Below are 16236 nucleotides of genomic sequence, written 5' to 3' on the forward strand. Positions count from 1 at the left end.
TAAAATTGACGTCACAGGCTCAATGGGCAGCCAGCCCACTGACGCCACACTCGATTCTACTGTTCCATTGACTCCATCCTGGTGAAGTGACCTTTTGTTTTAGCCAGCTCAGCTGTCAAGAAACAGATCGATTGAAGTCGGTGCTCTTTATATTAAAACTGCTTAAAGGATTTGACAGGGTAAATAGAGAAAGAAACACATGAAACACATCACTGGTGAGGGAAGTCCTTCAAATTCGAGCCAGGCCGTTCAGGGGTGATGCTAGGAAGCACTTCTTCACACAAAGTGTAGTGGAAATTTGGACCTCCCAACCCCCAGAAAATGAGGTTTATAGATTTTTTTTAACTTAAGCATATTAAAGATAATGGAACTGAAAAAATTTAAATAGCACCTTTCATAACCTCTGGACATCCTAAAGTGCTTTAAAACCAAAGAGGTATTTTGAAGGGTAATCATTGTTGTAATGTTGGAAACACATCAGCCAATATTAGCGCAGTAAGATCCCACAAAGATCAATCTGATTACAACTCAGTAATCTGTTGATTGAAGGATAAATAATTGGCTAAGACAGTGGGGAGAACTCCCCTCCTCTTCTTCAAAATAGTGCCATGGAACCTTTTACATCCACCTTTTACATCCTGAGAAAACAGAGCACCTCAGTTTAATACCTCATCCAAAAGGTGGTTTAGGGTGACTGTGAGAGTGGGGTGGAAGTATGGAGGGCAGTGAGGGGTAAGAGTGGGAGTTGGATAGCCTTCTTCCTTGTGCTCATCCATCTACTGTGCAGCATATGGTGTGGTCCTGCCCTGGCCCACTGAACACTCTGGACGGTTTTACTGTGTCAGGCGCCCAAAACTACCCAGTTATAGACCCAAACTGGCATCTCTGAGACGTGTGGAAGCACAAATCTCGATATTCTCAATCCACGTTCTACGGAGAGCGGAGCAGACAGGTTAAAATAAGCTGGTGGAGGCTGGTAAATCATTACTTTGCCTGAACTCAGATGTTTAATCACAGTAAGGCATAAACCACCTGAGGAATTTTTAAACGTCTGTCTCCATGGGCTTTCTCTCTGTGCTAAGTGCATTCTTGTTTATTTGCTTCAGGGCAGCTTTAATGGGACTTGTAATATCAGTCATTAACTAGTAATGAGATGAGAGACTCGCAACTTTATGGAGGAGTCTCTTTAACCAAGAATGCTAATTAAATTGCTCCATTCATAATTACCAGATGGCCTATGAATAAAGTGTAGGTCATGGATCTGACTGGAGAAGATCACCCCCTTATGTATAGACACCATATTGCTTGTGATAAACCCCAAGCCATAGATCATATCACCCTCTACTGGTAGCATTTATCCTGCACATTCCAGGTTTATGCATGTGGTAAAAACAAAAAAACTGCGGATGCTGGAAATCCAAAACAAAAACAGAATTACCTGGAAAAACTCAGCAGGTCTGGCAGCATCGGCAGAGAAGAAAAGAGTTGACGTTTCGAGTCCTCATGACCCTTCGACAGAACTTGTGGTCTATCTGTTAAACATACTGACAATGTGCTGATTATTTCTGAATGTGAAACATGTGAGAGGTTGTGGACGGTCACTGACTGCTGAAGAATGAGGTTAACTGTTTTGCTTTGTAGCTTGTTAAACCCTTGGTGCTTGGGATGAAAATTTGTTTTGTGGTTTACAGGCAACAGTACAAGTGTAGTCCAAGAATTTGGATATAGAATGTGCTACGGGATATTTAAGGGCCAGTGCTGAAGGTGGAAGACAGAAAAATGCACACACCACATGGGACCATGCTTGTGTCACACCTTCTCTGCAAGAACCCTTTGAATCCTTTCTCAGAGCTCCTCTTGTACATGCTTTCTACAGGATTCCCTTGCACACTCTCTCTATGGAATCCTCTTGCACTCTGTCCCTGTGGGATCCCCTCACCCCCTCTCTGCGGGATTCCCTCACCCCCTCTCTGCGGGATTCCCTCACCCCCTCTCTGCAGGATCCCTCACCCCCTCTCTGCGGGATCCCCTCAGCCCCTCTCTGCGGGATCCCCTCACCCTCTTCTTGGTGGAATCCTTTCACTCCATCTCTGCAAGATGCAGGATCAGCTCACCACATCTCTGCGGGATCACCTCACCCTCTCCCTGCAAGATCCATTCGCCTCCTCTCTGTGGGATCCCTTCTCTCTCTCTCTCCCTCTATGGGAACACCTCACTCCCTCTCTGCGGGATCCCCTCTCTCTCTTTGTGGGATCCCTCACTCCCTCTCTGTGGGATCTCCTCGTCCCCTTTCTGCAGGATCCCTTTAACCCCTCCCTGTGGGATCCCAAAATTTCCTCTTTGCAGGATCTCCTCTCCCTCCCTGTGGGATCCCCCCACCCCCTCTCTGCGGGATCCCAGAATCACAGAATTTTAACAGCACAAAAGGAGGCCATTCAGCCCATCGTGTCTGCAGCATCTCTCCAAGTGAGCATTATGACCTAATGCCATTGCCCTGCCTTTTCCCCGTACCCCTACACATGGTTTCTATTCAAATAATCATCTAATGCCCTCTTGAATGCCTCAATTGAACCTGCCTTCACCACACTTCCAGGCAGTGCATTCCAGACCCGAACCACTCATTGTGAAAAAGTTTTTTCTCACGTCACATTTGCTTCTTTTGCAAATCATTTTAAATCTGTGCCCTCCCATTCTTGATCCTTTTAGAATGGGAACAGCTTCTCCCTATCTAGTCTGTCCAGCCCCCCCATGATTTTGAACATCTCCACCAAATCTCCTCTTACCCATCTTCTCTCTAATGAGAACAGTCCCACCCTCTCCAATCTATTCTCAGAGCTGAAGTTTCTCATCCCTGGAACCATTCCTGTAAACCTCTTCTGCACTCTCTCCAATGTGTTCACATCCTTCCTATGGTGTGGCACCCAGAGCTGTACACAATACTCCAGCTGAGGTCTAACGAGTGTCTTATATAAATTCAGCATAACCTCCTTGCTCTTGTACTCTATGCCCCTATTAATAAAGCCCAGGACACTATATGCTTTATTAACTGCTCTCTCCACCAGTTATGCAACCTTCAATGATCTATGCACATATACACCCAAGTCTTTCTGCTCTTGCACCCCTTCAAAATTTCACTCCTTATTTTATGTTGTCTGTCCATGTTCTTCCTACCAAAATTCATCACCTCACACTTCTCCGCATTGAACTTCATCTGCCACCTGTCTGCACACTCCACCAACTTGTCTATGTCCTCTTGAAGTTCCACACTGTCCTCCTTGCAGTTTATAACACTCTCAAGCTTTGTATCATCCACAAACTTTGAAATTGTCCCCTGCACACCAAGATCTAGATCATTAATATATATCAGGAAAAGCAAGGGTTCCAATATCGACCCCTGGGGAACTCCGCTACAAACCTTCCTCCAGCCAGAAAAATATCCATTGACCATTACTCTCTGCTTCCTATTTTTCAGCCAATTTTGTATCCACATTGCTACTGTCCCTTTTATCCCATGAGCAATAACTTTTCTCACAAGTCTGTTGTGTGGCACTGTATCAAATGCCTTTTGAAAGTCCATGTACACCATATCAACAGTATTACCCTCACTGATCTTTTCTGTTACCTCTTCAAAATTTCCAGCAAGTTAGTTAAACACAATTTCCCCTGTAGAAACCCATGCTGGCTCTTCCTTATCAACCCATATTTTTCCATGTGACTACTAATTCTATCCCGAATAATTGTTTCCAGAATCTTGCCCACCACTGAGGTTAAACTGACTGGTCTATAATTGCTGGGCTTATCCTTTCAACTTCTTTGAACAAGAGCACAATGTTCGCAATTCTCCAGTCCTCTGGCACCTCCCCTGAGTCTAGGGAAGACTGAAAGATTATGGCCAGTGCCCCTGCAATTTCTAATCTAATTTCCTTCAATATCCTTGGATGCTTCTCATGATGGCTTGTCAACTTTAAGTACTGACAGTCTTTTCAACACTTCCTCCTTATCAATTTTGAACCCATCTAGTGACAGAATTTCCTCATCTGTTACCATGTCCGGGGTGGTATCTTCCTCCTTGGTAAAGATGGATTTAAAGTATTAATTTAATACCTCAGCCATGGGCCCTTCATCCATGTGTAAATTCCATTTTAGGGCTCTAATCAGCCCTGCTCCTTCTTTTACCATCCTTTGAAAATTAATATGCCAATAGAAGACTTTGAGATTCCCCTTCATGTTGGCTGCCGGTCTTTTCTCATAATCTCTCTTTGCTTCTGTAATATGCTTTTTCACCTTCCCTCTGAACCTTCTCATTTCCTCTTGGTTCTCAATTATATTTTCTACCTCATGCCTGTCAAAAGCACACTTTTTCTTCTTTATTGTAATTTCTATCTCCTTTTTCATCCTCTGTGGGATCTCCTCACCCCTTCTATACTGGACCCCTTCTCTGCGGGACCCCCTCACCCCCTCTCTGTGGGATCCCCTCACCCTCTCTCTGTGGGATCTCCTCACCCCCTCCCTGCAGGATATCCTAATCCCCTCTCTACTGGATCTCCTCACCTCCTCTGCGGGATCTCTTCACCTCCTCTCTGCAGAATCCCCTCACCCCCACTCTGCTGGACCCCATCACCCCTCACTGCAGGATTCCCTCATCCTCTCTCTGTGAGGATTCCTTGCACACTCTCTCTCTTCCTGGGATCCTCTGGCACTCTGTCCCTAGGATTCCCCTTACACCATCACTTTGTGGGGACTCCTTGCATGCGCTCTCTGTGGCGGTCTCTGAACTCCCTAAGTCCATGTGGCTCATTAGAACCCTGTTAACCATGTCACTCTTTCATTTCAGGTTGTTAATCAAGGCTGGGATTGACGCAAACAAAGTGGCTAAAACAGGGACAGCTCTGCATGAGGCAGCACTCTGCGGCAAGACTGAGGTGGTTCGACTGCTCCTCGACGTAAGTCTGGTCACTCTAAGGTTAACTCTGGAAATGCATGTATGGTCTGAGTCCAGTAACTCTCTGACAGCTGATGTCAGAGGAGAGGGGCTGTCAGTCTCCCAGCAGCTCCCAACCCTCCTGTCTGCACTGATATACGCTTGCTGCCCCTCTCCCAATTGATCACTCCATCGTTTCTCCCCATTGTAACTCCACAACCACTCCCAGTCCCCACACCCTCCTTCCCTGTTGTTCACTCCTCTGACTCCGGCCTCCTGTGTATCACTCACCACCTCAGTGCCTTTCAATCACTCCAGCCCCAGCCTCTGGAATCCCTATCCTGGATCATTATTGAATGAATACTGTTCACTTGCCTCAATTGTGCATCTTCAACAACACTCAAGAATCTCGATACCATCCGGGACAAAGCAGCCTGCCTGATTGGCACCCCATTCACCACCTTAAACATTCATTCCACTCCCCCCACCGATGCACAGTGGCATCAGTGTGTACCATCTACAAGAGGCATTTGAGCAACTCACAAAGGTTCCTTCAACACCACCTTTCAAACCCATGACCTTTACCACCTGGAAGGACAAGGGCAGCAGATGGATGGGAACACCACCACCTGCAAGTTCCCCACCAAGTCACTCACCATCCTGACTTGGAACAAGATCACTGTTCCTTCACTGTCATTGGGTCAAAATCCTGGAACTCCCTCCCTAACAGTACTGTGGGTGTACCTACACCACATGGACCGCAGCAGTTCAAGAAGGCGGCTCACCGCCACCTTCTCAAGGGCAAGTAGCAATGGGTGATAAGTGCTGGCCGAGTGACTGATACCTACATGCCACAAAATAATTTTTAAAACGTCAGGTTTTTAAAGAAAGATTTACATTTCTATGGTGCCTTTCGTGACAACCAGGCATCTCAAAGAACTTCTCAATGAGTGACGTACGTTTGAAATACAGTCACTACCCCTCTGTCAGAAAAACAGCAGCCAGTTTTGTTCATAGCAAGATTCCACAAGCAGCAATCAGATAATGATCTGACCTGCTTTATGATTTTGGTCAAAGAATACACACTGACAGGACACCAAGGGAGAACTCACCTGCTCTTCTTCAAAATAGTGCCATTGGATCTTTTATGTCCACCTGAGAGGGCAGATAGAATCCTGGTTTAATGTGTCATCTGAAAGACAGCACCTCTAACAGTGCAGCACTTCCTCAGTACTGCACTGAAGAGTTGGCCTAGATTTTGTGCTCAAGTCTCTGGAATTGGACTTTAGCTCACCACCTTCTGACTTGGGCAAGGATGCAACCCATGGAGTGCTGCTTGACACCTTTAACACAATTGAACAGCTTTTCATAATTACCTGGAAAAACTCAGCAGATCTTGCAGCATCGGCGGAGAAGAAAAGAGTTGACGTTTCGAGTCCTCATGACCCTTCCACAGAACTAGAACCAGTTCTGTGGAAGGGTCATGAGGACTCGAAACGTCAACTCTTTTCTTCTCCGCCGATGCTGCCAGATCTGCTGAGTTTTTCCAGGTAATTCTGTTTTTGTTTTCGATTTCCAGCATCTGCAGTTTTTTGTTCTTATCTGAACAGCTTTTCATGTTTATTTTGTTCCTGCTGCCCATTCACACATTTCCAGATTTATTAGAATTCTAATGTCATATGTGCTCTGGTGGGATTTGAACTCACGATCTCTGGTTGCGAGTCCAGTACCAATCGGTAATAAGAGTACATACATAAGTTAGAATGCTCACCGCTGTGATTTAAGATTTAAGGTTTTGGCAGCAGTGATGCATATGCTGCATTTTGTTCAGAAGGTGTCTGTGCAGTGGTCTCTTGCCTTTTACTCCAAACTTGAGCTCTGTTCCCACCATAGTCAGCTTGATTCTTAGGGGTCAGTTTTCTCTCCCTGACATTAATGGGGTGGAAAAAGCCTCAAAATGTACCTTATCACTTCCTCCACTCCTCATTAACAATGATGATGGATTTAGAATCCTAAGTGCCTTCCTGATTCATGTGAAAGGCCCCTTTTAAAATGGAAGCTGGGGTGTATTTTTTAAAAATTTCATTCACAGGATGTGGACATTGCTGGCTGGGCCAGCATTTGTTGCACATCCCTAATTGCCCTTGAGAAGGTGGTGGTGAGCCACCCTCTTGAACCGCTGCAGTCCGTATGTAGGTGTGACCACAGTAGGTACACCCACAGCGCTGTTAGGGAGGGAGTTCTAGGATTTTGACCCTGCGACAGTGAAGGAACAATGACGTAGTTCCAAATCAGGATGGCTTGGAGGGGAACTTGCAGGTGGTGGTGTTCCCTTGAATCTGCTGTCCTTGTCTTTCGAGTTGGTACCGCTTATGGGTTTGGAAGGTCCTGTCAAAGGAACCTTGGTGAGTTGCTGCGGTGCATCTTGTAATTGGTACACACTGCTGCTACTATGTGTCGGTGGTGGAGGGAGTGAATGTTTAAGGTGATGGATCGGGTATCAATCAACAGACTGTTTTGTTCTGGATGGTGTCGATCTTCTTGAGTGTTGTTGGAGCTGCACTCATCCAGACAAGTGGAGAGCATTCCACTTGTGCCTTGTAGACAGTGGACGGCTTTGGGGAGTCAGGAGGTAGGTTACTTGCCACAGAATTCCCAGCCCCTGACTTGCTCTTGTAGCCACAGTATTTATATGTGTCCAGTTCAGTTTCTGGTCAGTGATAACCCCAGGATGTTGATAGTGAGGGATTCAGTGATGGTAATGCCATTGAATGTCAAGGGGTGATGGTTAGATTCTCGTTTGTTGGAAATGGTCAATGCCTGGCACTTGTGTTATTTGCCATTTATCAGCCCAAGCCTGAATATTGTCCAAGTGTTGCTGAATATGGACATGGACTACCTCAGTATCTGAGGAGTCACGAATGGTACTGAACACTTTATGATGTAAATAGTACCCTGATTGCTGTTTTTGGTCAGAACTGGGCAGAGCCTGCGCGGTGCACATTCCTACCAGTCCTGCTGTTGATGGGAGAGAAGCCCGGCAAAGGAAAGGGTTCAGTTATTTCAATGGGCCCCGGAGGACCGCTAGAATGGGCCAAAAATAACCTGGTGGACCACCTTCCCCCGCACCCCGGCCAGTGTTTCCTTTAAGCAGCGTGGCCTCTTCAACACACAACAGTGCAGAAGTTCCCATGCAGCATGTTCAAATGACAGCCTTTTTAAATTACCATGTGTGCATGGCTGTGCCAAAACATATGAAGACCTCCTCACTTAAAGGAATTATCTGCGCACCACAGAAAGAATTTAGAGGGAATGCAGCTCCTGCCCGCAGCAGCAGCTCTGACCTGCTTTCCAGTGGAGTTGCTGCCAGGCAACTATAAATGAGGTCAGGCCTTGAAATCACAGAGCTGAAGAAGAGTCATAAGGACTCGAAATGTTAGCTCTCTTTCTCTCTCCACAGATGCTGTCAGACCTGCTGAGTTTTTCCAGAATTTTCTGTATTTAATACCTGAAATCACAGGGTCCCTTCTGCGCTGGAACAGGCAGCCAATCAGCAGACTCTAGTGATCAGCTGACCAGCAGTGAACATTCTTCAAAAATGAGCAAAGTTTCCTGCCAACATAAATACGAGGCTCAGTTTGAATTGTCCCATCAACAGCTTTGACCCCCTCATTTATATCCCAACTAATTTTCCTTAGTTTCCCACTTGGAACGAGTTGTTGAAGTTGGCCCCATGGTCTCATTGTGGGGCAGCTATCAGTTCCAGGATTTCTGTCTGAGGGTGGGGGGAGTGGAGGATGGGGAGGGTTTGGGTTTGACCTCAACACTTACCCCAAGTCAACCACTGATTCCTCTTTGCAGGCTGGCATTGATGTCAACATCAGGAACACCTACAACCAGACTGCCCTAGACATCGTCAACCAATTTACCACTTCTCAGGCCAGCAAAGAGATCAAGCAACTACTGAGAGGTAAAGAGGGATGGGGGCAATGTCAAGCATAGGTGCCAGGGGTGGGATAGGGAGGATGAGGAAGAAAACGTGCTGTCGATTTGTCGGAACTCCGCTATTGGGAGTGTGCTGCTGGGTTTTGGGGACATGAACTGCTGGGCTGTTCAGGAGCATGATTTTGGGTTGTGGGGAGTCTGCTGGGGATTTGAGAACCTGCTGAACCTTTTGGGAGTGCTGCTGGGTTGGGAACCTCTTCCCAACAGAGGCCATTTTTGTTTTGAGGCAAGTGATAGAGAAATATTGGGAAGGCCAGTGCAACGTGAAGATTGTATTCATCAACTAGAGAGGGCTTATGACTGGGTCCCTGGCAAGGAAGCATCGAAGAAAGTAGCCAAGTAGAGATTGAAATGTAAGAACAGCTGTTGCAGGCAAAGAGAGAGAGAGAAGGAACACATGAAGTGAGTAATGAGATAGGACTGCCAAGAAGAAGAAGAAGAAGGCCCAAGACCAGATGGAAAGATGCGGTCGTGAGAGCCTTAAACGGAGCGGGATTGGAAAAGGAATGGGTGACTGATAGGAGGGGATGGAGAAGGATGATCAAACAGCATTGTGGTGGCCCCTTGTAAAAGGGGAGAAGCTGAAAGCTGAAGAATTAGACGAAGTTGAGTTGGGAAACAAAAACGAGGAGATATTCCATCTATAGTACTGTACAGAATTATGAACAAATAACATAGATTCATATAAAATACCCAACACTTGTAGCAAGTAATTTGTGTTAGTACTAATGTGGCTGCTGTAAGCAGTGAGGATCAGCTTAACCGCTCCAATGTGGCATTGCTATAGTGTAGTGTTTTGGGGATATTGCGCCTCCTGTACTTTCATACTGTTTCTCATCATCTGAGATTCTCTTCCCCTCTTCCCAACAGAGGCCTCTGGAATCCTGCAAGTCCGAGCCCTTAAGGATTATTGGAACATTCATGATCCTACTTCACTCAATATCAGGGCCGGGGATGTTATCATGGTAAGTAACAGTAGGATTGGGGTGAGAAAGAAGCAGCAAAATTGTTGTACATGTAATGATTTGTTAATGTAAAACAGATGGTCTAGCCATTAACCAACATGGTTTGAACAGCAGTGCTGCTGTACTGTGCAGTCTGAACCACAGCAAAGAATGTATTTATGATATTGCTCCACATTGTGACCTGATGAGTGATTGTCATACATGTAGTGTAGGAAATAGCAGCCCTCTGTGAATATAATAGGGAGTAGCAGGCCCTGTGCATTATACAGAGAATTCAGCTCCTGTCCATATAGCAGCCCCTGTATTATGACACAGCAGATGGTAAATGCTGAGCTGTTCAAATCTCAGAGGGAAACTTGAAACAACTGTCACAACTAATTTTCAATTTGTATGTTTTGAGATGTGGGCTTTGAATTCAGTAATAATGAGACCACTGAGTCTTAAGAGGTTTTTATAAAACTAAATGAAACATTTATTAATAAAAGAAAAGATTGTTAGCACATACATATGTCTATAAATTACTGATAAAATAACTTTTAAATCCCCTAGTTAATCTGATTCCCAGTTACACCTTTGTTAAGGCAACAGAAAACACATGCATTTTAAAAGACCCAGGCAAAGTAAACGATACCCTGAATGGTCAAATTCAAAGTGAGTTCTCTTAACTTCAATCCTTAGAGGCAGCAGTTTGGTGCATGCAGGCTGAAGGCATTTCACACGTGTTGAATCTTAGACTTACACACAGCCCTCTCACCTTTATACATATTTTCCCCTTTGAATGCAATTTGCCATTGCTTTACTGCATCTTTGGGCTTTATACCTCTAATCATAAACATTTATCATAGTACCAATTTTACCAATAATCTTTGGGAAAAATAAACACACTGTTTCATAACTTCTGCTGGTTAGGTATAATATTTCTCTCCCTCTTTTGAATTCAAGTGAATCTAGTTATTTACAAATGCAAATGTCCCATTACAGCTTACGTCTTAACACTCCACTCATGTTTACCTATTTAGCACTTCAAACTTAACTTCTCTTCTGTACATCAAAGCCTTGATACCAGCTGCCTTTAACCCAATTAAATCTCTCACACTCACAGACCCCACTATTACTCTATTTTACAATAAATTCCAATACCATTATGGAAATTATTATACACCCTGTGCATATTAAAGAGAAATGCAGCTCCTGTGTATATTGAATAACATAGGGAATAGCATTGTCGACTGTCACTCGGTTCGAGGATGATGTCTACTCGGGGTTGCAAGTTTTTGCTATGGGTCTTCGTGTGACTGAACAGGCCGATCTTCAAACCACAGATCTTAGGGCTCATGGAGCAGAACATCCCATGAGGTAGTGGGATTCAGAGTGCAGGATTTGCTTCCTTTTCTTTCCTTCTCATCCAACGCTCTGCCTCATCATTAAGGTGTTTGGACTCAAAGCGAGATGCAGCTGGATGAACGTGTTGTTGCCATTCTGAACGATTGGTAGCAAGTTCCTCCCAGTCATTAATGTCAATGCTGCCAGGCTTCAAAGAGAGCTTCAGAGTATCTTTGAAGCATTCTCTTAGTCCTCCCCTGGAATGTCGGCCATTTGAGAGTTGAGAAAACGACCTGGTGGAAGAGATAGTTTTCAGCCGTTCAGACACAGTGTTCCATCCACCTTGGTTGATTTTGTAGGAGCTTTTCCTGAATGCTTGTGGAGTTGGCATCAAGAAGGACACTAGCGCTTGATCAATGGCCCCTCCTTTGAATCCAGAGGGTATGGAGGGGCACTGCTGTTGGAATTTCTCTAGTGCTCTTATGTGGCGCTATTACACAGTCGAGATCTCACGGCAGTAGGAGCGTGGTGACAACAACTGCTTTCTACACTCGGACTTTTGTTGACCTGTGGAGGTTTTTGTTGTCAAACACTCACTGCTATAGTTTGTAGAAGGCTGAGCTGGCATAGCTATGTTGGGTCACCTCGTCATTAGTGGCCTTTTGAGAGAGGTTGCTGCCAAAGCGTGGGAAGCGTTCAACATCTTCCAGAGTCTCTCCTTCAACACCTTTGGGAGGTTTTGTTTTGGCACCATTTCGAGGACAGGCTGAGCTTCTTGTATGTAGAATTGAAGGGTCGAGAGTGGTTTGCAAATCTCGTGTAGAGTGTGCGATGACACTGCAGTCATCTGAAACTGTGGGTCATGTATATCTACGGTGGTCAGTTTAGTTTTGGAATGGAGGCGACTGAGGTTAAAGAGTTTTCCATCTAGTTGGCATTTAATACTGACACCAGAGGACACCTCTCTGATGAGGTGAATAACCACTGTCAGGTTAATTATAAATAGTATGTGAGGGCTATCACACAGCCTTGCTTGAAATGGTCCAGATTTTGAAGGCATCTGTTTCAAATCTCCCACTCAAGACAGTTGCAGTCATATCATCATGAACCATTTGCAGGATTGTGATGAAGTTTCTTGGAATTCCAAATAATTGGAGCACAATCCACAGAGCCTCACGATTTACTGAGTCAAATGCTTTGGTCAGGTCGATGAATACAATGAAGAGTTCCTGGCATTGTTCTCGACATTTTCCTTGGATTTATCTGGCAACGAAGATCACGTTGCAGGTTCCTCTGGCAGATTTAAAGCCACTCTGTGTCTCTAGGAGGAACCTTAGGAAGTAGGTGATTCAGGAGAATGTGTTGGGATTTTTCCTGCTATGGACAAGAAGAAAATACCTGGATAGTTTCCACAGCCTGATTTTTCTCCCTTCTTGAAGATAGTTACTATTGCCACATTCTTGAAGACAGGGGGAGTTCTTTTTTTTCCCAAACCTGAGAGCAAATAGTCTTGATGTGAGCACAGCTTGAAGACCTTAGCTGCGATATGAATGGGGCTGTAGGCTTTATTTTTTCTCATCAGTTTGATTGCTTGTTGCAGCTCTCCCATCAATGGTGGTTCACCCATGGATTCTACTACAGGATACTGGGGGATAGCCTGGAGAGTAACAGCTGCCTCTGTGGATTCACAGTTTAGGAACTGTTGAAAATGTTCATACCAGGGTTTACTTATGGCGTTTGTTATCCTTAGGAAGACAAACATCATCCTGTGAGCGAAGGGGATTTTGCCCATTTGACCTTGGTCTATAGATGATCCTGATGACTTCAAAAAGGCTTCACACGTTATGATAGGTTGGCCATGATTCCCATGTCTGAAGTGGAACCATTGAGTAAAACTGGGTGGGAAAAGCCAATGTAAATGACGTCTTCCTGCTGACAAAGTGTGCTCAGCATGGCCTCATTATAACAAACACTGTCTTCCGCCAGAAGGACAAATACACAGCAATTTGGAGGCATCCTAGATCAAAGCACTGGCACCTCCTGGTTATGTCAATGTTCAGGTCAAAGATCTAAGTGATGTCTATATCACTCGATCCATGCAGGAGACTGATGCCTGCTGAACAGATTATAGACTTTATATATATTTTTATATATATACTTTTATATATATTTTTAGATTATAGACTTGTTTGATCGGTGATGAACATCCACCCAGCACCAAGACATCACAAGGTACAAAAGTTCTAGAGGAAGAAAATCAATGTATTGGCCCTAAAGCAGCCCTATCGAAGAGAGGAATTCCAAGTGCAGCTCACGACCAATCTGGAAAATCATCACACATCCAGCTCAATTCCAGAACTGTGGGATCAAATAAATTCAGCTGTGCTAGGCTCCTGTGTCCAGACCACTGGGTTTGAGCATCATCATCATCACCAGGACTGGTTCAGCAGAAGCAATACTGAAATATGTAACTTCCTAGAATAAAAATGTGCAGCCTTCATTGCCTGGCAGAACAGCCCAAGATCCCATCATCACATGCAAAGTTTTTTTGAAGCCACCAGGGCCATTTATAGACTAATGTCAAATGGGCAAAATCTTCTCCATTCACAGGATGGTGTTTCTCTTAAGGATGACTATGCCATCCACCAATGCTGGAAAGAACATTTTTAATAACCCCTCAACCTTGAATCAAAGTCAAGAATGCAGCATTTCAACAGCTCAAGGCTAAAGACAAATTTGGAAGATAAAGTACATGTGCTGAGAAGTGAAATGCCTGGAGATCCAACAATATGCTGACCATAGGGAATAGCAACATCTATAAATAACATAGGGAATAGCAGCCCCTGTGTAAATTATGGGAAATAGCAGCCCCTGTGTATATAACTGGGAATAGCAGCTTCTGGGTATATTATAGGGAATAGCAGCCCCTGGATATATATTAGAGAATAGGAGTCCCTGTGTATGTTATAGGGAACAGCAGCCCCTGGGTATATTATTGGGAATCGGAGCCCCTTTGTATATTATTGGGAATAGGAGCTCCATGATATATTATAGGAAACAGCAGCCCCTGTGTATGTTACTGGGAATCACAACCTCTGTGTATATTATAGGGAATCACAGCCCCTGTGTATGTTATAGGGAATAGCAGCCCCTGTGTATGTTATAGGGAATAGCAGCCCCTGGGTATATTATAGGGAATAGCAGCCCCTGGGTACATTATGGAGAATTGCAGCCCTTGTGTATAGTATAAGCAATAGCAGCCCCTGGGTATATAGGGAAAATCAGTCCCTGTGTATATCATAGGGAATAGCAGCCCCTGTGTTTGGTATAGAGAATAGCAGCCCCTGTGTATAGTATAGGGAATAGCAGCCCCTGGGTATATTATAGGGAATAGCTGCCCCTGTGTATAGTATAGGCAATAGCAGCCCCGGGGTATATTATAGGGAATAGCTGCCCCTGTGTATAGTATAGGCAATAGCAGCCCCTGGGTATATTATAGGGAAAATCAGTCCCTGTGTGTATTATAGGGAATAGCAGCCCCTGTGTTTAATATAGAGAATAACAGCCCCTGTGTATAGTATAGGGAATAGCAGCCCCTGGGTTTATTAGAGGGAATAGCAGCCCCTGGATATATTATAGAGAATAGGAGCCCCTGTGTATATTATAGGGAACAGCAGCCCCTGGGTATATTATAGGGAAAATCAGTCCCTGTGTGTATTATAGGGAATAGCAGCCCCTGTGTTTAATATAGAGAATAACAGCCCCTGTGTATAGTATAGGGAATAGCAGCCCCTGGGTTTATTAGAGGGAATAGCAGCCCCTGGATATATTATAGAGAATAGGAGCCCCTGTGTATATTATAGGGAACAGCAGCCCCTGGGTATATTATTGGGAATCGCAGCCCCTGTATACATTATGGGGAATGGCAGCCCCTGTGTATATTATTGGGGATAGAAGCTCCAGTATACTATAGGGAATAGCAGCCCCTGTGTATATTATAGGGAATAATAGTCCCTGTGTACATTAGTGGGAATCGCAGCCCCTATGTATATCATAGGGAATAACAGCCTCTGTGTACATTATTGGGAATAGCAGCCCCTGTGTATATAACTGGGAATAGCAGCTTCTGGGTATATTATAGGGAATAGCAGCCCCTGGGTATATTATACGGAATAGCAACCCCTGTGTATATTATTGGGAATAGCAACTCCTGGGTATATTACTGGAACAGCAGCTCCTAAGTATATTACAGGGAATAGCAGCCCATGGGTATATTATAGGGAATCGCAGCCCCTGTATATACTATAGGGAACAGCAGCCCCTGGGTATATTATATGGAATTGAAGCCCCTGTGTATATTACCCGGAATCACAGCCCCTGTGTATAGTACTGGGAATCGCAGCCCCTATGTATATTATAGGAAATCACAGCCCCTGGGTATATTATAGGGAATTGAAGCCCCTGTGTATATTACCCGGAACCACAGCCCCTGTGTATATTATGGGGAATCGCAGCCCCTGTGTATATTATAGGGAATAGGAGCGCCAATATACTATAAGAATAGCAGGCCCTGTGTATAGTATAGGGAATAGCAGCCCCTGTATATATTATGGGGAAAATCAGTCCCTGTGTATATTATAGGGAATAGCAGCCCCTGTGTTTAGTATAGAGAATAGCAGCCCCTGTGTATAGTATAGGGAATAGCAGCCCCTGGGTTTATTAGAGGGAATAGCAACTCCTGGGTATATTATAGGAAATAGCAGCCCCTGGATATATTATAGAGAATAGGAGCCCTTGTGTTTATTATGGGGAATCGCAGCCCCTGGGTATATTATTGGGAATAGGAACTCCAATGTACTATAGGGAATAGCAGTCCCTGTGTATGTTACTGGGAATCACAAACCCTGTGTATATTATAGGGAATCACAGCCCCTGTGTATATCATAGAGAATAGCAGCCCCTGGGTATATTATAGGGAAAATCAATCCCTGTGTATATCATAGGGAATAGCAGCCCCTCGGT

At 44.6% G+C, this 16236-nt stretch overlaps 1 protein-coding gene across 7 annotated transcripts in view; it reads left to right on the top strand.

Moving 5' to 3' along the window:
- Positions 1–16236, top strand: part of LOC121293715 (caskin-2-like) — a 296419-nt gene that overhangs the window by 230663 nt on the left and 49520 nt on the right. For all 7 annotated transcript variants that reach the window (XM_041216912.1, XM_041216911.1, XM_041216913.1 and 4 more), the window contains 3 exons: positions 4835–4943; positions 8783–8891; positions 9797–9891. In XM_041216912.1, the coding sequence (XP_041072846.1) occupies positions 4835–4943; positions 8783–8891; positions 9797–9891 (313 nt within the window). The remainder of the gene's footprint in view (positions 1–4834; positions 4944–8782; positions 8892–9796; positions 9892–16236) is intronic.

Source organism: Carcharodon carcharias, chromosome 22 (genome assembly GCF_017639515.1).
Source record: "Carcharodon carcharias isolate sCarCar2 chromosome 22, sCarCar2.pri, whole genome shotgun sequence".
Lineage (NCBI taxonomy): Eukaryota > Metazoa > Chordata > Chondrichthyes > Lamniformes > Lamnidae > Carcharodon > Carcharodon carcharias.